The 25342-nt window shown below is 42.0% G+C and overlaps 2 protein-coding genes across 5 annotated transcripts in view; both read right to left on the reverse strand.

Moving 5' to 3' along the window:
- Positions 1-25342, reverse strand: part of LOC109087857 (NUMB endocytic adaptor protein) — a 590428-nt gene that overhangs the window by 499835 nt on the left and 65251 nt on the right. The window lies entirely within an intron of this gene.
- On the reverse strand, positions 22978-24215 carry LOC109045475 (uncharacterized protein C14orf93 homolog). The gene is made up of 4 exons (XM_042742899.1): positions 24188-24215; positions 23980-24071; positions 23727-23857; positions 22978-23362 (listed from the first exon to the last, which is right to left on the reverse strand). The coding sequence occupies exons 2-4, from the start codon at positions 24041-24043 to the stop codon at positions 23084-23086; spliced, it is 474 nt and encodes a 157-aa protein (XP_042598833.1). The 5' UTR covers positions 24044-24071; positions 24188-24215; the 3' UTR covers positions 22978-23083.

Raw genomic sequence — 25342 nt, forward strand, 5'->3', positions numbered from 1 at the left:
ATAAACGTTTTAAAAGTAAATGAACTATTAGGCCAACATTCTTATAACTGAACTTTTGCGCAGCATGCAGGATTGAAATTTAAATTAGCTTATATCAATTGTACAAAAAAAAAAAACTGCTGTAAAAATTAAACGAATAATAAATGGGCCTAATAATATAAATAAAAATTATATAAACAAAAATATACATAAACGTTTTAAAAGTAAATTAACTATTAGGCCAACATTCTTATAAATGAACTTTTGCGCAGCGCACAGGATTCAATTTTAAATTGGCTTATATCAAAACGTAAAATTAAACGAATTAATGGGCCTAATTATATAAATAAATCACTGTTAGTTCGTTTTTAATAGTACACCTGTATGATTTCTCGTTTTCTTTTTTGAAGTACTTTTTGAACTCCATTATTGAGCCGAGTTTTGAATGAAAATAGTCTGTTGATGACAGTAAAAGACAGATGGATTCTGGGTCAGGCTAGACTGAGCATGCTTCAGACTCGTGGTGAGCGGAGCGAAATTGGAGCGGGAAATAGAGCGATGCTCCGTCCTTTTAAAAATGCCGCTCTGCGCTCAGTCTAAGACCCGCCCGCTCGCGCTCCCCGCTCGCTCCTGCTCCACTCCGCTCACATGCTCTGCCTATTATACAGCTACTTTTCGTTAACAAGATAATGTGTTTATTCAGAGGACGTGTGCAGGAAAAAGTGGAATAGCCTCAGGGACACGTACCTGAAGGAGAAGAGTAAGGAGATGGAGAAGAGGAGTGGGTCAGCAGCAGGGTCAGTGAAGAAGTGGAAGTACTCACAGATCCTGGGATTCCTCGAGCCCTTCGTCACCCCAAGGGAGACCACCAGTAACATGGTGGGGGTCGAGGCCCAGGTCATAGAGTACAACCACCCCAGGGACCAGGGAGAGGGAGAGGCGGAAGCAGGGGATACGGAAACAGGTAAGTTTTCCAATTAAGCCATTTACAAGGCATATATGCTGTAATTGTTTACAGATGAAGAGTATAAATGTAATCTCTCTATGACTATTGTTTACCAACGTGTTGTATTAACATAGTGTAGAAACACATGAAGACTTGTTTTTAAATGGTATTTTGCGACCATAAATACTGCTTTGCGAGTGACGTTTTTGCTGAGGTCGCCAGTGGCGACTACTCGCCGAAAGCTCCTCAGGATTTAACCGCTAAAAAAGTTTTCTCAGGCAGATGATTTGCTTCATTCTAGCAGAGCCCCGTCTGTGATAAAACCAACTCTGGCCGAAGGTTAATACACACACAACTACACCGAGTGTGGACCTGCCGCGTGTACAACAGCTTTCAGCCGACATCGGCCCATAGAGAAAAAGCCGTCTGTCTGCCAGAAGTGTTTTGTAGAGTCGGCGCGGCTCTGGCCCATTATCTTCTCACCCGATGCCGAGACTGAACCGACAGAGACGCATTTTAGCCAGAATCAGCCCGAGTGTGTTATTGCTATCTGGGGTATATATTTACATGTTTTATAACTTAAAAATTTGAATGTAATGCCTTTCTTCCTAATTGTTTTTGCGATCAAATCTTTTGTTATGTTCACGTATTAAACTGAGACGATGCGCATTAAAGTTTTAGTGGAAAAGTTTTAGAGTTTCAGACAGTCCTCTTCTCTGGCGCACATCAGTGCTGACGCACACAGTCTGATAAACGCAGCTCCGCTGTGCAGCGAGAGAGACATGACGGAGACGTGAGAAGGGAAAGTGCAGAAAATACAGCGTCTATTTCGTGCACAAACTTGAACAAACTAGAACAGGTAAAGCTGTCAGCTGTATGAATATTGGCAATATCGTTAACAATTCTCGTTTATAATAATTACTAATATGGCTTCTTCTAAACAAGATCTTGGTCTGTGTTCTTTTAATGCGTGAACTTCATTATTTGAAGTGCAACTGCCGTCCATTAATCGCAAAAAGCTCTGTGCTTTGTCACTTTTTAATAAAAAGTACCAGCTTTAAAAATATTCCGAATTCATAACGAGATTCAAACAATACAGTTTTGGCGCTCCTTAATGGGGCAGGCACGGTCGCTTTAGTGCCTCAGTTCAGGGGCAAGTGAACCCATTTAATCTTTCTTTTTACTAATATAGTACATAGTGAACATGAATTAACATCGAAAGATAGGCTATTTTATAAGAGATCCTACATTACAACTTACTGAAATATCTCGTGTAAAAGCTCATTCATTGTTTCAAACTGCGGAAAACGTGTAAAGATTGTAAACATTGCAACGTAATATACATTTACCTCAGAATAACCATTCAGTGTCAATAAGCTCATCCGTCAGCTAGAAAAATAAAGGTGCTTAAAAGGTTCTTCACAGAAACATTTTTTGGTTCCACAAAGAAGCATTCAGTCAAAGGCTCTTTAAAGAACCATATCTTTCTTTATAATCTGGAGAGCCTTCTTTCGCCACAAATAATCTTTTGTGAAACGTAAAGGTTCTTCAGAAGTTAAAGGTTCTTTATGGAACCATTTAGACAAAAAAGGTTCTTCTATGTCATCATGAAGCACCTTTATTTTTAAGAGTGTATGACAACATTTCCAGGATGCACTGAGGAGGAGCCCAAGCTACACTCAGTGGCCAAGTGATGCTTATGCTCCATGATACTGGTACAGATTCTGTGTAATGAACAATTCTTTGTGACTGTAGATTTCAAGTTGGAAAAGACATTTAGTTCCTACTTTAAGTGAACCTTAGTTCCCAGGTCATCTACAAGATGGATTAAAATGCTGATAAAGTCAAGAAAAGATGAGACCTATACACATGACAGTGTGATTGAAATGTTAAAATGTAAATAAATAAATAATAATAATCGTAAAATTAAATAAAACACATTTATTCTGCGGCACCTAAAAAATTAATTTGGCTCCTAAGTTTTTTTCTTATAGGAGCCAATGGCTCCTTACTCGATTTTTTTGTTTGGAGCCCTGGTATTGTCTTGACAGAGCCTACAGATAATGAAGAGGCTGATCCTAGATCCCCTGCCGCTTCTCCTGTCTCCCCAGTCCCTGGTCCTTCATCCCCTGCTGCTGCACCCATAGGTGTGTGAAGGCAATAGTACAAACAATATCTGAACATGTTACGTACAGAAAACATCTGTACAGTATCCACTCATAGCTTTAACATTCACATAAAGTCAAAACAATTTGTGAATTAGTCCCTTTACTAATAATCATTGTATTTGTAAATGCAGACTCAATTCTATTGCAATGTATGCCACCAATCACCTGCATAGATACTTTTTAACTAGTGTTCCTTTATGTTTATCTTCCTGATGTTTATATGTCTGAAATATAACTTTAACTATGTAAAATATGTTAAAGCAAGTTCAAAACAATTTCACACTTGTATTTAAGCACTGGCTATGTATGTCACTCACTCCCAATATCTAGACAATTTTGTTATTTCAATTATCATCTTTCTGTCTTCTCATTGCACTGTGTGTTATATTTTTGATTTCACAGGCCAACAGAGGAGGAGAGGCACCCAGCATCCCCGTGATGGTCCGTCGGAGGTGGAGCAGACGCTGCTTGAGCTCCTGAGGTGTCCTCCACCACGACCACTACCACCACGACCACCACAGTCTGCTGATGAACACTTCCTCCTCAGCCTTCTGCCTTTTCTGCAGAGCATGCCGCCTCATACAAAAGAAATTATAACATTTAAAATGTTTCTGCAGGAGATGGAAAAACAGCACCGTTGTGCTAAATTTGGAACAATCGGACCCCCACAGCCCACAGTAGGCTTTAAAAAAAATGAGGCAGCAGGCTCTGCAGGAAACGCAGAATGCCCTCCTTCCACTTCTCCTACATTTTATTCCCTGAGGTTCTTCCACGTTCCAAGCGAGGTCCTTTTTATTTCTGTCTCTGTATGTAAATAGTATGTACATGTTGTATTTTTTTAAGTTTATGTTCAAATTATTTTATGTTTGGCCTGAATAAATTATTTTGAAATATGACTAAATGCCTGGTGTGGTTCTAATGCACAACAAAGCAATTGTTTTATCACATAAAAACTTGATTTCAACATATTCATTTTGTATTGAATGCTATTTATTTCATATCTAAATCTTGATTATATGAAACATGTATTATAATGTAAAGACAACCAACATACTTTAGTGTGTCTGGACAGTGTTGTGTGAGGAAAACAAAGAAATCACGGGACAGGTTAATTACTTTTGGAGGCTGGCTCCATTTATCATCAAAACAAAAATAAATGACAGATTATTTTACAGTAATAACCTGAACAAAGAAACGGCACAGACCTATAGGATTATTATACATCAAATGAGGAATGACCTTGTTCAGCTATGTTAACTATGAATGTTTTTATCATTTTACCTGCTTTTGAATGTTTGACCTTATATACTAACGTGGAAAACCTACCATTTGAAAAAGTTAATGACTCAGTTAGTGCCTCTCTCCCCTCCGAAAACCTCATGAAGTTGTGGAGAAACATGTCGCCTTCACACACTTCTCCGCAACTTCAGGGTGGACCTCGATGAGCCGCTGGTACATCCTCCACTGTGAGGAGAGGATGCCAAAGGTGTTCTCCACCACCAGCCGGGCTCTGGAGAGACGATAATTGAAGACACGCCTCTCTGGAGGAAGGGTGTGTCCAGGGAAGGGCCGCATGAGGTTCCTCCGCAGCGGGAACGGCTCATCAGCGACGAAGACATGGGGCTAGGGTCCTCTTTCTTCAGCACCTGGTAGAGGCTGGTCAGGAGGCAGATGAAGTGTGCCAGCCCGGAGAGCCTGTCAAAAGGCGGAGGTCGCCAGAATCCCACCGTCACTGGTCCTGCCGTACCCCCCAACATCAATCACCCGGAAGCGATACTTCGCATCCACAATTGCAAGGAGAACGATGGAGAAGGTTCCCTTGTAATTGTGGAACTGGGATCCTGAGTTGGGGGGTGTCTACATCACCACATGCTTCACATCCACCGCTCCACAGCACAGAGGGAAGTCCAACCGCTCCTGGAATCCCTCTGCGATGGACCTCCTGTCTTCAGTGGTGGGCACTGCCATGTAGTCCTCCACAAGGCAGGCCAGAGGGCAGTCACTACCTGGGGGACGATCTAGCACACCGTGGAGACACCAACCCTGTAGCTGGACGCTGTGGTCCTGAATGAGCCCCCAGTGGCAAGAAACCTAGAAAACATTGTTATAAATATTATTATAATGTTATTATAATAATATATTATTATTAGAATATTAGAATATTATTATAAGTACACTGCAATAGTACCACTTTAATGAATTTAAAGGAAGCCTAAATCACAAAATAAAAAGGATTAAACTGTGACTGAAAAACCAGGTCTAAACCAGGACAAAAGTAGGACTCAACCAGGTCTAAACCACGATTATACCAGAACAAAATCAGGTCTAAATAAAATTAAATCAGGACTTTAAAATACAAAGACCTACTGAGTATCACTAGAAAGAGCATCAACAGTGGTATCCGTAGTTTGAGAAACATTGATAGCATAGCATATTTTAGCATACTGTATTTAATATATATAATATACTGCATTTAAAATACATACACATTTACTAACCGAAGACAGATGGACAGGCGCTCCGCAGCTGGGATAGAGGGCCTGTAGTTGGTGTCCTGGAGGGTGATCCTTGCTCCGACACGGGACAACAGGTCATCAAATTCGGTGCGAGACAGGCGGAAGTACCGCTGAAAGCGGCCGTCATCCAGGCGCAGCTCCAGGAGCAAATGATGATACTCGCCAAACTGGGAACGCCTCCGGAGGGTCTGGTGGACACAAGTACAGCGACGCTGACCCCTACGCCAATGTTCTGCTCTCCAGAGCTAATACAAAGCGGTAACTCTCTCGATGAATGCATGATCAACATCAGCCATCTTGCAAACAGACAACCGCCTAGCACTTGCCCCTCCCACAAGAAGTGGATTTCGCCTCGGTCACTCAAACGCGCATCAATTTCACTTCAAATGCTTGATTTTACCTGCGTCTATTTCGCTCTAGACGCGCGAATGCATTCAAAATGTTCAAGCAGCAAACTAGACGCGGTAGACGTGAATTTGACACTCTATTCGCGTTTGGTGTGAACGCAGCATTAGAGGGGGGGATATGTAATGTCTGTTTTGGGGTTTTGTTTCATGTTCTTGTTTTCAGGGCTTTTTATTTTGTAGTTTGATTTATGCTGTTAGTGTCATGTCGTGTCTTGTTCCCCATTGGTTTGTTCATGTCATGTGTCCATCTTTGTCTGTTATAAGTAGTCAGGTTTTTGCCATTGTGCCCTGTTGTGTATTAATGTGTAGCAGGAAGGAAGTAAATTAGTTAAGTCAAGAGACACAGAGAACCCGGTGCTCCGCCCATCAAGGAAGAGGGTAGGGGGCGCTACAAATGTTAACGTATGTTCCTGCTGTTGGTGAGTCAAGTATGTTCATACCTCGACTTTGTTTATTGTTTGGATTATGTTTGGATTTTGGATTGCACTTTGTAAATAAAATGCACTTGGGTTCATCCACGCTCGCCTTCAGTGGACTACTCATTACAATTTTGTATTCTGTACCTCTGTGTTGTGTGATTTTGAACTTTTAAAATGAATTTATGAATTAATGAATTTTTCACTTTTTCATCTTGTTCATATTATTCTGCATTATTATACATAATCTCAATAACTAATCTTTAAAAATAAATTTAAATTAAAATGTATATTATCATCTGTTTTAGGGTGTGTTTGTAACATCTGTCCAGGAGCTACAGATTAAAAACAAAAATCATCCTACATGTTTATTTTATAGTGGTTTTTTAGAACAATCTGATGAGGTATTTGTGCTGTAAAATCTGCCTACATGTTTATTGTACAGTGATATGACAATCTGATGAGGTATTTTGCACTGTAAAATCATCCTGTTTATTTTAATAAGGTAGGTTGCACTGTAAATGTCACAATCATGGGCTTCTGTTCTTACTTAGTTTCCTTATTTGGTCATGTTCCTTTTCTTTGTTTAGTTAATTAATTAGCCCCACACCTGTTTCTGTTTCCCACTGATTACGTTCACTATTTAAAGTCTTCTCCTTTATTCCTGGGTCCGCTATTGATGTTGAATGATTTGGATTTGTGTTTGGTTGTGCCCTTTCTCATCTGTGGATAATTAACTGATTAATTGATTGATTTACACACCAACACTGTGACAGAAATAGTGGAGACCTAAAAAGTGAGTAAGTTTTGCTGCGTAAAGAGTAAAATTAGCTGCATTTTTCTTTCTTTTGTTTTTTTTTCCCCTCTCTGTGGTGTTGATTTGCCTGGTGTAGTTGTACCATTTGCTGGAGTACCACACCAAGGACTTTATCGATCTGGCGCGTCTCACCCACTTCCCAGACAGCTCGCTCTGTGTTTTTTATTACACTGGCCTGAGCGAGTGGTCACAAAGAGGATTTCGCCGCTTTCGTGGAGTGGGTGCTGGAGAATAACGGATCTCCGTTCACCATCTGCCCCACTGAGGAGGATATCTCCAGTCCCACTCCCAAACCAGAGACCAGCCAGCTGTCATCCTCCTGCACGGAGCAAATGCCAGAGCCCACCGCAGAGCCCGAGCCGGCCATGATTAATGAGCCAGTGCTATTCAGAATGACAGAGCCAATCATTGTCCTGGAGCTAGGACTCGAGAGCGCAACTGACCAGGTGTGTGAGCCAGCAACACCATGCGTCATGGGATTACTGGTGGAGATCGAGGGCTTGGAGGAGAACCCTGCCCACACTCCTCCGACTGAGTGTGAGCTGCAACTTGTTTCTGGATATTATATGGAATTAATGGACATTTTTCAAATGGACCTTATAGACTGGTTTGGGGAGGTAGTTCCTAATTCTCCTGTGTCTCCGCTGGTTCCGCCCAGCCCTAAATCTCCTGTGTCTCCGCTGGTTCCGTCCAGCCCTAATCCTCCTGTGTTCCCTCCCAGCCTCCCTCTCCCGCCTTCTCCTAGACCAGTCAGTCCCATCTCCACTGGTGCCTGTCAGTCCTTCGGCTCACCCTCAGTCATCGCCATCTGGGCACTCTGGTCCGCCTCGGGACTTCCAGTCTCCAGCTCCACCTTGGCATGAGGATCCCCTGTCTCCGCTTCCAGCCTTTGAGTCCTGGACTCCACCTCTGTCCTTCGACCCATCGGCTCCGCCTTGGCTCCCTCGTCTCCACCATGGACCGTCGTCCCATCAGGTCCGCCGGGTTCCCTCGTCCCTCCGGCTCCACCTTGGTCAGTCGTCGACCATCCGCCGACTGCCGGGACTCCACTCCTCTGGCTTCGCCTCATCACTACATCCCTCTGGCTCTATCAGGCTCCTCCTTCCCTCTGGCTCCACCTCCATCCTCAGTCGCTCCGCAGCGGTCTTCCAGAGCCCCGCCTCCGCCTTGGTCACCTGAGCCTTCTGCTCCGCCTTGGCCCTCCGGATCCTCTGTGTCACCCTGGCTCTGCGGCTTCTCTGCTCCATCCTGGGCTCCTCATCCATCGGTGCAGTCTCCGTCAGTTGGCCCCCTGGTGTGGTCGGCTCTCATTCCACCATGGCTCCTCCCACCGTTGACTCCACCATGGGTCATCATCCTGGTTGGCCTCTGGATGTCCATCTGGATCCTCCTGCTCCAGGCTCCTACCTGGGTCCTCCCTCCATCCACTCCATCCTGGTACTATGGTCTGTGCTCCCTCTCCATTGCCTGCCCCACGCCCACCACTTGAACCCCCACCCCCCCTCCTCTGGACTATTTCTGTCGGTGCGAGGATGCACCGTTCCGGGAGGGGGCGAACTGTCACAATCATGGGCTTCTGTTCTTACTTGGTTTCCTTATTTGGTCATGTTCCTTTTCTTATATAGTTAATTAATTAGCCCCACACCTGTTTCTGTTTCCCACTGATTACGTTCGCTATTTAAAGTCTGTGTTCTCCTTTATTCCTTTGTTCGCTATTGATGTTAGATTATTTGGATTTGTGTTTGGATGTGCCCTTTTTTTTTCTCCTGGATCATTAAAAGAACTATTTTGATATCTCTTTCGCTGTGCGCTTTGATTTACACACCAGCACGTGTGACCCGTAAAATCATCCTACATTTTTATTGTACAGTGATAGGACAATCTGAGGTGTTTTGCGCTGTAAAATCATACGGTTTATTTTAATAAGGTATGTTACACTGTAAAATCATCCTACATGTTTATTTTATAGTGGTAGTGTAACACACGGACACGGACAGAAGGTTAGATTTTAACAGGTTTATTGTAAAAACTGTAAATCTGGATGGAGGCAGGTGAGAGAGTCCAGAGGAACCCTTGAGCAGGTTTTGGATGACTGGTTATGATATCGGCTTACTCCGTAAGGCTGGTGGGGAGACCAGAATGGAGGATCCATTGCACACACTTTGGGGTTAACACTGGAGAGAAGATCTTGGAAGGGAGTTCGCTTGAGGCACACTGGAGAAACACAGGAGTCTAGGAGAATCGGATTTGACAAAGGAGGTAAGTAGCAGGGTTAATAGAGTCAATGCAAGTAGCTTGAAACTGGAAGGGTTCCGTGTTGTAGCTACGAGATCGGACAATGAAGTGACTGTGTGTGCTTATGTGGTGGTGAGCTGATGAGGTAATCGTGATCAGGTGCTGCTGATTAGTACTCAGGTGAGAGGGTGCGTTGTGATTGGCTGAGTGGTGAGCCTGACCGACTTGTGACAGGTAGCACAATCTGATGAGTTATTTTGTGCTGTAAAGTCATCCTACATGTTTACTTAATTTTTGTAGGATAATCTGATGATGTTCTTGGCACTGTAAATAGCTTATACCATTGCCTAATAAGAATCTTCGGCAAATTACTTTATGTATAGTCACAGGCGTGAAGCAGTAATTCGCAGTAGGATTTTTCAATGAGGTAGGATAGATCGATAGATATAGCTAAAATTTTGTGCTACGGTAGGAAAATCCAACGAGGTAGGACAAAGACAACACCAGCTGTGTGCACGGTGGGCACAGACCCCAGATTATATACCCACTGCCAGGTTTGTGTGCCAAGCCCGCCTAATTTGTACCTGAAAATAAATAAATATAATTAATTTCTTTATTTTCAAAACATAGCGTACATTTATATAATGCATTATAGTGCTAATAATTGCGTTAAATTACTAGAAAAGAAAAAAAAATCTGTGACGGGGTTCCCTAATTAACTGGTGTATAATGTAATCACCTTTGTGTATATTAACTACTGGTGTGCGTGTTCTTGTTTATGCATATACTGTATCCCCACAAGGATAGTAAAACCTGAATTTTTGAGGGGAAAATTATTAAAAATAGTAAATGATGTTTATCTGAAAGTGTAACAATGCAAACATGTTTTCTGTAAGGGGTAGGTTTAGGGTTGGGTTGGTTAGGGGATAGAAAATATTGTTTGGTCAGTATAAAATTAATAGTCTATGGAAAGTCCCCACAATTCACAGAAACAAATGTGTGTAGTGATCCGTGTAATGCTTGAACCTAGGCCCTCTCCCCCTACCCTCTTCGGGGTGAAAAACTAACTACCAGCCTAGCTTACGCCTAGCTTACACAGTTACATCTGGGTAACTGGACTGGACCATACCAAGTATGTTCTAAAGAAGTCCACAGTTCACCTTTATTTATAATATTTACATCTCACCTTTAGTCTGGGTCTTGAGGATGTGCTCTGACCATTACCTTAAAATATAACTAATAAACAAAAAAAACCTTCTAAAACCTAAAGGGAAATTTAATTATAGGGGATTTTTTAGTAAATAGGTTTTTTGGATGTGATATGAACATTTTATTAAACATTCAATTCTAATTGAAAATAGACAAAACATATTGGATTCATTAATGAATCAACATTTATTCAGTGTTACTTTCTGCAAATACTAAGCCAAAACATTTTGAACATCACACCTGTTCTTGAACCATGCAGTGTGTTACCAAGTCTTGAGCACAGAAAACTGAACACATCATTTCATAGATTACACATTATAATCAATTGAAAATGTTGAAGTGTCACATTGAGGATGGGTATATTTAAATGATAATATTATCAGTGAAAATTGAAATGCAACTCCCCATCATTTGATGAAAAAAAAGACATGATTAAAAAGATATGAACCAATTCAGTAGATACTTCATTATTACTTTTTGCAGAAAAAAAGATAAATTGTTTCCTGAGTGTCCTATATGAGGCACATGCTACAAATGTCTGTTGGTGATGTGCTTTAATACTGCTTCACTATCAGAAGATAAACCTAAACAATATTACAATTACCAAAGAACCATAGTTCTTGAGCTTCTCAGAAGATAAAAGAAAAAGAAAACAATAACATTCATACAGAGAAAAGATAAAATGAAAAATGAACAATATAGAGATTTCTAGCGTCTCTCCTGTATTATTTGGGGGAAGAGGAAGAGTGTCTTTCTTACCCCAGCAGCTGAAGACAGGCTCTTCTGAGGGAAGGACAGGAGGGTATCACTCCACGTGGAGGGTTGATGCAGTGTTTTGCTGTAGAACAAGGCTCCTCCTCAGCACTTGATCTTCTTCAGCAAAGAGTTCCTCTAGTGCTGAGTAAGAGACTCAGATTTCTTGCAAACTGGAATCTTTTAATAACATTTAGCATATTATTGTAGTCAGGTTTATTGTTTTTATTATAACACATGGCAAATGTATGAGAAATGATATCAGATGTGTTCTTTCTCCTCTTCTTCATCCTGAGCCTGCACCATCAATATCTTTTTCTGGCAGCTGAAAGGGAGGATCACCTTGTTAATGTTGCTAATGTACACAACCAGTCAAAAATCTGGAATCTTAAAATATTTTAATATTTTTCAAAAGACGTTTCTTCTGCTCACCAAGGCTATATTTATTTGAGCAAAATTACAGTACAAAACAGTAATAGTGTGAAATATTTTAATTTTAAAATAACAGTATTCTATTCTTTTTCAAATACGCTTTAATCCTGTGATCAAAACTGAATTTTTCAGTAGCCTTTCCTCCAGTCTTCAGTGTCACATTATCATTCTCATACAGTTGTGGCCAAAAGTTTTGAGAATTACATAAATATTAGTTTTCAAAAAGTTTGCTGCTAAACTGCTTTTAGATCTTTATTTCAGTTGTTTCTGTGATGTGTACTGAAATATAAATTACAAGCACTTCATACGTTTTCAAAGGCTTTTATCGACAATTACATGACATTAATGCAAAGAGTCAGTATTTGCAGTGTTGGCCCTTCTTTTTCAGGACCTCTGCAATTCGACTGGGCATGCTCTCAATCAACTTCTGGGCCAAATCCTGACTGATAGCAACCCATTCTTTCATAATAACTTCTTGGAGTTTGTCAGAATTAGTGGGTTTTTTGTTTGTCCACCCGCCTCTTGAGGATTAACCACAAGTTCTCAATGGGATTAAGATCTGGGGAGTTTCCAGGCCATGGACCCAAAATTTCAACATTCTGGTCCCGAGCCACTTAGTTATCACTTTTGCCTTATGGCATGGTGCTCCATCGTGCTGGAAAATGCATTGTTCTTCACCAAAACTGTTGGGTTGTTTGGAAGAAGTTGCTGTTGGAGGGTGTTTTGGTACCATTCTTTATTCATGGCTGTGTTTTTTTGGGCAGAATTGTGAGTGAGCCCACTCCCTTGGATGAGAAGCATCCCCACACATGAATGGTGTCAGGATGCTTTACTGTTGGCATGACACAGGACTGATGGTAGCGCTCACCTTTTTTTCTTCTCCGGACAAGCCTTTTTCCAGATGCCCCAAACAATCGGAAAGGGGCTTCATCGGAGAATATGACTTTGCCCCAGTCCTCAGCAGTCCATTCACTTTACTTTCTGCAGAAGATCAATCTGTCCCTGATGTTTTTTTTGGAGAGAAGTGGCTTCTTTGCTGCCCCTTCTTGACACCAGGCCATCTTCCAAAAGTCTTCGCCTCACTGTGCATGCAGATGCGCTCACACCTGCCTGCTGCCCTTCCTGAGCAAGCTCTGCACTGGTGGCACTTCGATCCCGCAGCTGAATCCTCTTTAGGAGACTACAAGGGGGTTTGCTGGACTTTCTTGGATGCCCTGAAGCCTTCTTTACAAGAATTGAACCTCTTTCCTTGAAGTTCTTGATGAACCTATAAATTGTTGATTTAGGTGCAATCTTAGTAGCCACAATATCCTTGCCTGTGAAGCCATTTTTATGCAACGCAATGATGGCTGCACGCATTTCTTTGCAGGTCACCATGGTTAATAATGGAAGAACAATGATTTCAAGCATCATCCTCCTTTTAACATGCCATTCTAACCCAATCAGCCTGACATAATGATCTCCAGCCTTGTGCTCATCAACATTCTCACCTGAGTTAACAAGATGATTACTGAAATGATCTCAGCAGGTCCTTTAATGACAGCAATGAAATGCAGTGGAAAGTTTTTTTGGGATTAAGTTAATTTTCATGGCAAAGAAGGACTATGCAATTCATCTGATCACTCTTCATAACATTCTGGAGTATATGCAAATTGCTATTATAAAAACTTAAGCAGCAACTTTTCCAATTTTCAATATTTATGTAATTCTCAAAACTTTTGGCCATGACCGTTTGCTAATATTTATCTTGATAATGATTATTGTGTATGTTTATGATTGTTGTGCTACTTAATGTGTGTGATTATTTAGTTTTTTTTTCTCAGGATTATTTTATGAAAATGAAATTCAAAACATTACATTAAAAATCTTTACTACCACATTTGATCAATTTAATGCATTCTTGCTATTAATGTCTTCCCAGAGGGGAAAAAAAAATCCTACTGACCCCAACCTTTTGAACCATAGTGTCCACAATAATATTATAATTTATTATAATAGCAGCAGGAGAGCATCTCGAACACCGGACGCGCTGTCCAAGCGCTGGTGGCACAGGTGTCCGAGCTCACCCAGCAGATCCATCAGCTCACCTCTCCCACTGCGCCCATCACACCGCCTGCGCTGCCCGTCCCCCGGGAGACCCCCCAGGATCATTTCCGGCCAGAGCCGAGACTTCCGGCGCCTGAAAACTACTCCGGTGAGCCAGCCTTTTGCAGAACTTTCTTGAATAAATGTTCAATGCATTTCACTTTGCAGCCCCGCACCTTCGCCACCGAGGAATCCAAAGTGGCGTTTACGCTCACGTTACTGTCGGGCAAGGCAGCCCTATGGGGGACGGCGGGGTGTGGGAGAATCAACATCCGTGCTGTGCCTCGTTCCACGCCCTCTCTGAGGAGATGAGGAGAGTTTTCGATCGAGCCACGGCCGGCAGGGAGGCCACGCACCAGCTCTCAGACCTTCGTCAAGGCATGTCATCTGTCACGGATTACTCCATCGAATTCCGCACCCTGGCGTGGGCCGCGTGCTAGTGGAACGAGGCGGCGCAGTGGGATCGATTCCTGCATGGGTTATCCGACCGTGTTCTAAAGGAGATCTATCTCCTAGAGCTGATGCCCGGATTAATCGCTTAAGTCGCCAGTCCAGTCCTACACGTCATACCATCTCTCCAGCTAGGGGGCGCTCGAGTCGAGAGAACGTGGTCGGTCCCATCGACGACCACGAGCCCATGCAGGTGGGTAGAGCTCGGCTGTCCCGGAGGGAGAGGGAACGGCGGAGATCCCAAGGACTATGTTTATACTGTGGAGGCTCAGAACACAAAATCTACTCATGTCCGGTAAAAGAGCCAGCCCAGTAGTAAACTTGAGGCTACTATCGGGTGGGATCTCCGCTGGGAAGTCCTCAACAACATCATCGACCCTCCTTCCGGTGAAACTGCGGTGGAAGAATCACTCTCATGAATGTCACGCCCTTCTGGACTCCGGAACCGAAGGTAATTTCATTGATTCTTCCCTGGCACATCACCTGAACATTCCTGTCCTACCGGTGTCTCTCCCCATCCACGTCACCGCACTCAACGGCCAGGAACTGCCTCACGTCACACACCACACAGAACCCATCACACTACTCACTTCTGGCAATCATCGCGAGACCATATCCTTTTTCCTCATGGACTCCTCTGTTGCTCCCATTGTGTTAGGTCACCCCTGGTTAACCAAACATAATCCACGAGTGGAATGGGGTTCCAACACTGTCACATTGTGGAGTGAAAGTTGTCATGAGTCTTGTCTGGTTTCTGCTTCTCCTGTTGTCCATGTTTCTGTTTTTCAGAAGGAGAACATGGTTTTGTCAAACGTGCCCGCGGAGTACCTGTATCTGAAGGAAGTGTTCAGTAAGTCCCGTGCTGCTACTCTTCCTCCGCATCGTCCCTACGACTGTGCCATAGATTTAGTGTCAGGTAAATCTCCGCCTAAAGGCAAGTTATACTCTCTTTCTATTCCTGAGAGGGAGGCCATGGAGAAATACATTTCTGATTCCTTAGCGTCTGGGTTCATCCATCCTTCCTCTTCTCCAGCGGGGGCGGGATTCTTTTTTGTGGGTAAGAAGGATGGTTCTCTGCGACCTTGCATTGATTACCGAGAGCTGAACAACATCACGATAAAGAACACCTATCCTTTACCACTCATGTCTTCAGCTTTCAAGAGGTTGCAGGGAGCGACCGTATTCACAAAATTGGATTTACATAATGCTTATCATTTGGTCCGCATCAGGGAAGGGGGATGAATGGAAAACCGCCTTTAATACCCCTAGAGGGCACTTTGAATACTTGGTGATGCCGTTCGGGCTCTCCAACTCGCCCGGGGTTTTCCAAGCACTCGTTAATGACGTGTTGAGAGATATGGTAGATCAGTTTATATATGTTTACCTGGATGACATACTGATTTTTTCTTCATCTCTCCAGGAACATGTTCAACACGTCAGACGAGTGCTCCAGAGGTTACTTGAGAATGGGCTTTTTGTCAAGGCGGAGAAATGCGTATTCCATGCACAGTCTGTTCCCTTCCTAGGATATATCGTCTCATCCGAGGGAATACGTATGGACCCTGACAAGGTTAAGGCTGTGATAGATTGGCCATCTCCAGATTCCTGTAAGGCCCTACAGCGGTTTCTGGGGTTCGCCAATTTCTATCGGCGTTTCATTCGCAATTTCAGCCAACAAGCCTCACCTCTGACAGCCTTGACCTCTCCCGGTACTCCGTTCAGGTGGTCGGACGCAGCTGAGGCTGCGTTCGCTAAACTCAAAAAGCCGCTTCGTTTCGGCTCCCATCCTGGTGGCCCCTGATCCCACGCGGCAGTTCGTGGTGGAGGTCGACGCGTCAGAGGTGGGGGTAGGAGCAGTGTTGTCCCAACGTGCTGCTTCGGACGATAAGGTACATCCTTGCGCGTACATCCTCTCATCGATTATCTCCTGCTGAACGTAATTATGACATTGGCAATAGAGAGTTGTTGGCCGTCAAATTAGCGTTAGAGGAGTGGCGTCACTGGCTGGAAGGTTCAGGGGTACCTTTCATCGTTTGGACTGATCATAAGAATTTAGAGTACATTAGAACTGCCAAAAAGACTCAATTCCAGGCAGGCTCGGTGGGCACTTTTTTTTCGGTCGTTTTGAGTTTACTTTATCGTACCGCCCGGGTTCCAAAAATGTCAAACCCGATTCTTTATCACGTCTTTTTGATTCCTCCGCCCGCCCGGTGACTCCCGAGTGTATTTTACCTGAGAAGTTAGTGGTCTCAGCACTCGTATGGGAGGTCGAGTCGAAGGTCAAGACGGCCTTACAAGGGGTAACGCCTCCGTCCGGTTGCCCACCGAGCCGTTTATTTGTGCCGGAGGAGTTAAGGTCTGAAGTCATTCAGTGGGGTCACTGCTCTAACGTGGCTTGTCACCCAGGGATAAGTCGAACTAATGGGTTGGTTAAACAACGATTCTGGTGGCCACGTATGGCTCGTGATGTCCGCGATTTTGTGTTGGCTTGCTCAGTTTGCGCCAGTGGTAAGTCATCTAACCGACCTCCTGATGGGCTCCTTCAACCGCTGTCTGTCCCTTCGAGACCATGGTCCCACATCGCTCTAGATTTTGTTACAGCCCTCCCGCCCTCTAATGGCATGACGGTCGTTTTGACCGTAGTGGACCGGTTCTCGAAGGCGGCACATTTCATTCCCTTGCCCAAATTACCGACAGCCAAGGAGACAGCGGTCACTGTCCTAGATCACGTCTTTCGGCTTCATGGCCTCCCGGTAGACGTGGTTTCTGACAGGGGATCTCAATTTATATCCAGATTTTGGAAGGAGTTTTGTAAATTGCTAGGAGCGTCAGTTAGCTTGTCTTCGGATTATCATCCCCAGAGCAACAGACAGTCTGAGCGAGCCAACCAAGATTTAGAGAGGACGTTGCGATGTTTGGTCTCCAAGAATCCTTCTTCCTGGAGTCAACAACTCTCTATGGTGGAGTATGCTCACAATTCGTTACCAGTGTCAGCCACGGGCCTTTCTCCGTTCCAATGCAGTTTAGGTTACCAGCCACCAGTTTTTCCCAGTCTGGAATCTGAAGTCGCGGTCCCCTCCGCTCACGCGTTTGTCCAGAGGTGCCACTGCACCTGGACCAGAGCCCACGAGACTCTGCTCCGGGTGAGGGAGCGCACTAAGGTCAAGGCCGATCGCCACCGGTCAAAGCCTCCCGTTTACGTCGTGGGTCAAAAGGTGTGGCTTTCTACCAGTAACATTCCTCTGCGTTCCGTTTCTAATAAATTAGCTCCCAAATTTATTGGCCTGTTTACTATCACCAAGATCATTAGTCCGGTGACAGTCCGCCTCAAACTACCTCTAGCGTACAGGAGGATACACCCCGCCTTTCATGTGTCCAAATTTAAACCCGTGTTTTATGCACGTATTAATCCGCCTACTCCGGTTCCCCCGCCGCCGCGTCTCGTAGATGGGGGAACCGCGTATTAATCCGCCTCGTATTCTGGACTCGAGACGGAGGGGACGAGGATTCCAGTACCTGGTGGACTGGGAAGGTTACGGTCCGGAGGAGAGGAGTTGGGTACCTGCTAGGGACATATTGGATCACTCCCTTATTGATGAATACAATCAGCAGGTAGGCCCTTCTGGGAACTCCAAGAGGAGCTCTTAGAGGGTGGGGTACTGTCATGGTTGGTAAACCGTGATCTCTGGGTGTTGGCACTTTGTGGTGAAGTCTGTGTGTTTCGCGTCTGCACTGATTAGTTTGTGGGCGTCTCCGTTAATTGTCATCAGCAACAGCTGTCACTCTTTACTCATTCCCTTTATACTGGCTTGTCTCACGTCTTGTGTTTGTGAGATCGTTGTTTCATGTCGCTTACCCTGTTTGTTTGGCTTCAGTGTTGTCTGCGTTGGATGTTCGTGTTTTCCCGGAACCTCATCCACTCTACGCACTTCCACTCAGCCACAAATACTTACCTTCGGCTCTATTCCCCGCAGTTCCTGTGCCATCCTCTCCTGCTGCCTTCTCACCGTCATCATCCGGATTCCTCACCACCTCATCACCATCTTGGATTTTTGTCTTCCCAGCATCATTGTCTTTTCCCTGTTTATTTATTTTCATTAAAGAACCAAAACTCGCTATTGTTTCCAGTCCTTCCTTCACCCAGCCGTCACAGTTGAGTATCCTTTTCTTTTTTTTTTATGTGTGAGTGCGTGTGCTTATGTGTTAGATTAGTTTATATGTCTTAGATTTATCTAATAAAGCCTTATTCATATTGAAAAGAGAAGTATCTTGTGTTTTGTGCTTACAAGTTAATGTCTTAAACTACCGATCTTGTTACTGTGCTAATTAATAGTGTTTTCACTATACTTTGGATATTAATATCCAGCACAGATTTGATGTTAAACGGCCCGTTCAGTGAATCGCTGGCCGTTTCAGTGATCAGCTGTAATAATGCACACATTCTCAAAGAACTTACATTCTGATGATAATTTCCTTCCCTCACTGCTGCCTCCTTCATTCTTTCCCAGATTTCCTAATTTTTCTTCCTTTCCTTAAATCTACACAAAAATAAACAAATAAAAATAATAAAAGGGGTGGTTGATTGCAATTTCACTTTTTTAACGTTAGTTAATGTGTAATGTTGCTGTTTGAGCATAGACAATATCTGCAAAGTTGCAGCGCTGAAAGTTCAATTCAAACGGAGATATCGTCTTTTAAAATTCTGGCAGTTTAATGTCTACAAAAACAGCTGGTAAGGGACTAAAACAAGCTTCATCCCGTGTCCATTACTTCACAAACCCAGTTAAACCCCGCACCTGGGAACACACAACAAAGGGGGCGAGGCCATGTTCTGCTGCTTTAGAGAAGAGGAAGAGAAAACTAGGGGTGCACGTAAAAATCTGTTCATATATGAATCGTGAATCTGTCTTCTAACGATTCTAATGGATTCACAAGTTTCAAAACCAATGTTCTAAAGCAGCGGTATTTAACAATGTTCCTGGCGTCGCCCTGCTCTTCATCTCTCTCTCTCTCTTCCGGTGCACGCTGGGAGTGTTTGGGGTGTGCGTGAGGGTTTCATGAGGAGTACGGGAGTTTTTTTTTTTTTTTTCATATTTCTATTTTCTACTGCACATTAATTAAATTCTATTAGAAGTAATACTTTTTTGACCAAGGAAGAAAAGACTTTGTTTATTTGGAAACTTTTTGCGGCACTGAGATGACGTCTCACTCCGCGGCCGCGGAGGTGGTGGTGTCACCTGTGTCGCTCCGTCACAGCATCAGGTGTGTGCCTGCACAAGGCATGACGGTGGAGGATGTGTTACTGGTGGTTGGAGAACTAATCCGATATGAAAACATTTCTTCGGCATCGAGGATGAACAAGGCGGTAGTGATGTTTGTAAAGTAGGAAGAACTAGCAAATCGGTCGATAAGCGAAGCAATTGTGGTAGGTGGAGATTTTTTTTACCATTTCACCGCTTGTAACGCCAACCATGTCTAACTTTCCCCCTTTCATTCATAATGATGAAATTGAAAGAGCGTTAGCGAGATATGGGAAGTTTGCGAGTGGGATTAGAACTATTCCACTGAGATGCAGAAACGAAGCTTTGAAGCACGTTATGTCTTTCAGGAGGCAAGTGTTTATGTTTTTATGTTTTCAGCCAGAGTTGGATGTTTCGTTTAGAGTTGGCCATGAGGGAAAAATGTATGTGGTTTACGCTAATACTGGCAGCATGAAATGCTTTGAGTGTGGGAATATTGGGCATAAGCGGATGGCGTGCCCACATAAGGCCCAGGATAGGCAGGAAGAGGTAGCTGAACATAGTGCTGCTGCTGAGGATGTTCAGGAACAAAATGAAGATGTCCAGATTAATACTGATGAAACAAATCATAGAAAGTACTAACTCAGATTATAGAGGAAAGGAATGTTGTTAATGCTGATTTGATTGGCAGTAATGATCAGAAAGATGATATTGAGGAAAAAGAGATTTCTATTGGACAAACCGATGCATCTAAAATGGGGAAAAGTAGGGTGATGACTGATGATGTCGCCGAAGGAAAAATTAATGTTGAGATGGTTCAAACTGATGATTCTGAAGTATTTAACAGTGTTGAAATGTGTACTAATTCTGAAATGGGAGATGATGATAATGTCTTTGAAATTTCAGATATTGGTTCACAAATCATGGAGGACACATATACCCTGCAAGAAATAAATGACTTTCTAGATGCAACTTTTGGAAAGACTGTGGAAGTCAAAGATTTCTTCCCAGACATAAGGAAATTTATAGTGTCAATGACTTTGTTACAAAGAAACGTTAGTCATGAGGTTCTTAGCAAGCAGAAAAGATTTCGGTTAAGGAAGATCTTAACGAAGTTAAGAAAGAGTAAGGCGAACGCTTCACAAAATGATTAAAACACACAGGGTGTCGGCTATTCTTTGTCTTTTCACTCTTTTTCTGAGTTTTTAAGAGCAGGCTCCTTAAATATAAATGGGGTAGGGATGGAAATAAGTTGGCAATGGTGTCAGAATTATTTAGAATTAAGAAGATAGATATTGTTTTTTTTTTTTTTTTTTTTGACACATTCTAATACAGAAAATGAGTCGGAATGGGATAGATGGTGGGAAGGAAAATGTGTGCAAAGCCATGGGACAAATTTGAGTTCTGGTGTAGCCATATTATTCTAAAAAAATATAAATGTAAATATTTTAGTTGTAGAAGAAGGGAAGAGTATTATTAGTGCATATAGAATATAAGGGAACTGTGTTTGTGCTTATAAATGTTTATGCACCAAATATTGGGTCTGAGCAGGTGGAGTTTTTTTTATGAAACTAAAAAATGCTATTCAAAAAATTGGAGATCAGGTGTGTGTTATCATTGGAGGGGACTGGAATTGTACTGTTGATTTTATAATTGATAGGAATGGGGAGGAACCTCATAATGAGTTAAGTGTGGTATTATCAAAAATGATAAAAGAGCTTAATTTGATTGATATTTGGAGGAAAATAAATATAGGGATTAGGCAATATACGTGGGTTAAAGCATCTTAGAATAGGGTTAGTGGGGCAAGACTAGACAGATTTTATATTGATAAAACATGGAATAATAAGGTGATGAATGTTGTTGTTTTACCTGTTGGGTTTTCAGATCACCACTTGGTTTTATTTGATTTAAACATGAAGGCAATTACAAAGCCAAATTATTTTGGGCATTTTAATGTTAGAAAACAAGAAAATCCCGCAGACTATCAACTTGCAAAACAAAAAAATTAATAGCAACGTTTCGATTGTATGATCTTCGTCAGGCATCAACATTGTATTCAAACTCCATTATATTTAAAACAACATGACAAATCACAGTGAAGAATCATCAATATCCAATCAAGATTAGTAATTGAATAATCATTAACACCACATCACATTGTTAACTGCACAATTACGTACATAGTAAATACAAAATATATATATATAATCAATAATATAAATATAAAATAATATCATTAATGATGTCATATATGTAATAATCATATTTCATAACATCACATTAAATAATGCTTCATCATTCATACCCATAAGTGATAAAGTCTGAAGGGTAAAAATCCAGAACAATTCACGTCTCTGTAAGAGCAATTCAATATCGCCCCCTGTAGGTGGCACACTCACTTTCTCAATCCCACAGAAGCGTCACTGCATGAAAAGAGGTGTATCCGTACTAGGAAACTCCTGTATACTCCACTGATTTTCGGAAGTATCTACTAGTTCCACTGAGGGTAAACTTCTAATTCCACCAAGTTAGGAAACTCCCGTAATGATACCAATTCGGATGTATCTTGCTGAAGGGATATCCCCGTGGTATATGCAGCCATTTGTTGCCATGGCAAGTAATCCCCTGAAGAATGTTGTCAGGAGACATTTTCACACCTCAAGAGCCCTTTCACTTCACACCTTGACACACCTCTGCTGTCCTTATTGGTGTTTTTTTCTCAACATTGATTGGTTGTTTTAATGATTGGTTTTCCCCAAACCCTGACAACTATTGGGACAGTGACCTGTCAATTTCCTGATACTAGTATTTGATTGGTCACGGTTTTCATTTAGCCCAACCCAAGCCCTCATAGCATAGTGACTTGATTGGTTTTGGCCAGCTATGTTAATAAACCATAACCACCCCACCCACTATACAACCCAACCCCCTCAAAAATGGAAAAACAGAATGGATTCAGAATTTCTTTTTTTTTTAAATTAAACCAAAAACACTTAAAGCATTAAATATATAAATAAAGCATTAAATATATAAATAAAACTATAGGAACTGTACAGGGGAAAAAAGTACTTTTATAAAATTTAACCAAACACAAGCAATATTATAACAGTTAGAGAATATAAAACTAAATAATATGTACACAAAGCAAAGTACTTTTATAAAATTTTACTAAACACAAGCAATATTATACTGTTACAGAATATAAAACTAAATAAACTACTTAATATGTACACACAGCACAAAGTATTTAAAATGTAACCAAACACAGCAAACACAAACAATATTAAAAGAAAATAAGTTGCAGAATATGAATCTAAATAAATCTAACCTAATAAGTATACAAAGAATAAGATAAAATAGAAGAGAATAAGTGAAAATGTGCAGTTTGTGGTGCAATTATTAAAATTGCAAAACCAGTGCAGTTTAGTTAAAGTTGAATAAAGGAAGGTCCATCATGTCCATTTCCATCAGCCTTAACACGCTGATGATGCAAAATAGTGTAGCGCATGTCTGCCTCCAATCTGCGCTGAAGCTCCTCACAAAGTTCTGACAATTGTGGGTTCCTGTGAGATGGAGACCTCACAATCCACACTGGCCTTCCATCAACAATGGCATCCTCCTCGTCAGACATCAGCTCCACTGTTGCAGTCTGCCAAAGCTCTCTCTCTGCATCGGTTTGAACAACCTTGGACCTGGAATCCAGCAACTGCAAAACCACACAATGTGTTAACCACTAAAAACACCCAGAAATGTATCAAACTTAAAGGAATAGTTCACTCGAAAATGAAAATTCTGTCAATGTACTCACTCTCATGTTGTTACAAACCTGTAAATGTCTTTGTTCTGATAACCACAAAAGATGGAATGTTTATAATCCAACAAATCATGAGCCCCATTGACTTTAAAGTAGAAAAAAAAAATACTATGGAAGTGATTGGAGCTCATGATCAGTTTGATTTCAAACATTCCTAAAAATATTTTCTTTTGTGGTTATCAGAAGAAAATAACAGAATTTTCAATTTGGGGTGAACTATCCCTTTAAAGACAAGTTGATGAATTTCTACACTTACCCGTCTTTTCCTTTGTCGGTTTTTAGCTCCTGTTTTAATGGCATCTCTTAGCTGGGACTTTTCTGGCTTTTCTGGCTTTTCTGACAAATTGTACTTTCTCCGAAGTGTTTCAAAGTATGTCTTGCAACACGCTGAATAAAAGAAAATTCAGATAAGTGACAGAAACTACACTATTGAAATCATAAGATGGACAAAATATAAGAGACTAAAATTATGGACATTAAAATTGTTGAAACAAACATTTTAAAATTACCTTGTATACACTCAGGGTCTGCATCTGCAAAAGTTGATTTCAATTCCTCTAGCTGATAAGTCATGACTGCTTGGTTACGAGGCAAACTTATTCTGTGTGGAAAGAGAGAAGTGTGTCATTAAATACATTTAAAAGGAATATGTAAAACCCCATAAACAGCATGGCCCACAAAGGCCAAATAAACATAGCAGAAAAACAGCAGTCTTACCCAGTTTGTGGATCATATTTATGTGGGTTGTTTTTCCGAATTGTGAAGGCGCCTTACAGCTTCCTGTAACATTGAATGAAAAACGCTTTTAATACATGCACACATAACGTTACATTGGCTGGAAACAAAAGTTTTCAAACGACGTTGTGTAACTTACAGACGTGACAAACTGTTAAAAGGCCGGACAACTACAACAACGAAAGGGTCAAAAATAACTGACCCTCATACGTCATCAAGGTTTAATATTTCGGGTTCAATTTCAGAAAAGCAACCGTTAAATTTCAAGGGTAAAAATGAAACTACAATGATTGTATGTCTTAAAAGAAATAAATCTGAATTTTCTAATGTATTTTAACTGAAATGTGAGAACCCTCGATGACGTATGCGGTCGACCAACGCGACTTCCGGAGAACGCACCTGAAAAACATGTTCGGGTGTGTCTGGGTGGACTGGCACGAATGGCCACCCTAAGTGTCACAGGTTCATCTCTAACGTTTATAACAAACCAAAACTGTTTGAAAAATCGGTAGAAAATGGAGCAAGTTATTGTTATTTAAAAGTGCATGCACCATTGAAATACAATACTACGAGTGAGCGAGCGAGCTCCCCGTGGTAAGATGTCCGCCAAATGCGGTGCGGGCCAAACCATCTAGCCTTTATTATACATATCTTTACTACTATATTGTCCGCTAAAATAAAACTCAACTTACCGCAATGCCCACGTTGTGCGCCCTCTTTATCCTTTTATGTAATGGCTCTTCCCGCGGTCTTTGTTCCTCTTGCGGTCTTTGCTCGTCAAACTTTTGCTCAAGAGCACAAAGACACTGGATAGCATCTTCGAGAAGAACAGTGTTTGCAGCTTGCTTCTCCATCAAACCCTCAAGCTGACGAGACAAAGCGTTCTGACCGGAGATCAGCTGTTTCGTTAAAACAATATAACGTTGCAATAAAATTAATAATCTAGCTACAATTTCTTGCGTTCAGGCTGTTTGGCATGACTTGCCTGGAACGCTACAAAGTCATGATTTGAAGTCATGAGTTACGGGCTCAAAAACCTGTCTCGAACGCAGCATTAGGTAACGAATGCAGCTATTGGGATAGCAAAAAACTGCCGCCTAGTTATGAGATATTGCGATGCTGTGAACTGTAATGGCT

The sequence above is a fragment of the Cyprinus carpio genome, chromosome B17, assembly GCF_018340385.1.
Source record: "Cyprinus carpio isolate SPL01 chromosome B17, ASM1834038v1, whole genome shotgun sequence".
NCBI lineage: Eukaryota > Metazoa > Chordata > Actinopteri > Cypriniformes > Cyprinidae > Cyprinus > Cyprinus carpio.

Coding starts and splice junctions, on each gene's coding strand:
- LOC109045475 (XM_042742899.1), bottom strand. CDS start 24,043: ATGACTTATCAGCTAGAGGAATTGAAATCAACTTTTGCAGATGCAGAC. Junction 23,858..23,979: donor AGACCCTGAGTGTATACAAG/GTAATTTTAAAA, acceptor TCTTTTATTCAG/CGTGTTGCAAGACATACTTT. Junction 23,363..23,726: donor ACCGACAAAGGAAAAGACGG/GTAAGTGTAGAA, acceptor GTGGTTTTGCAG/TTGCTGGATTCCAGGTCCAA.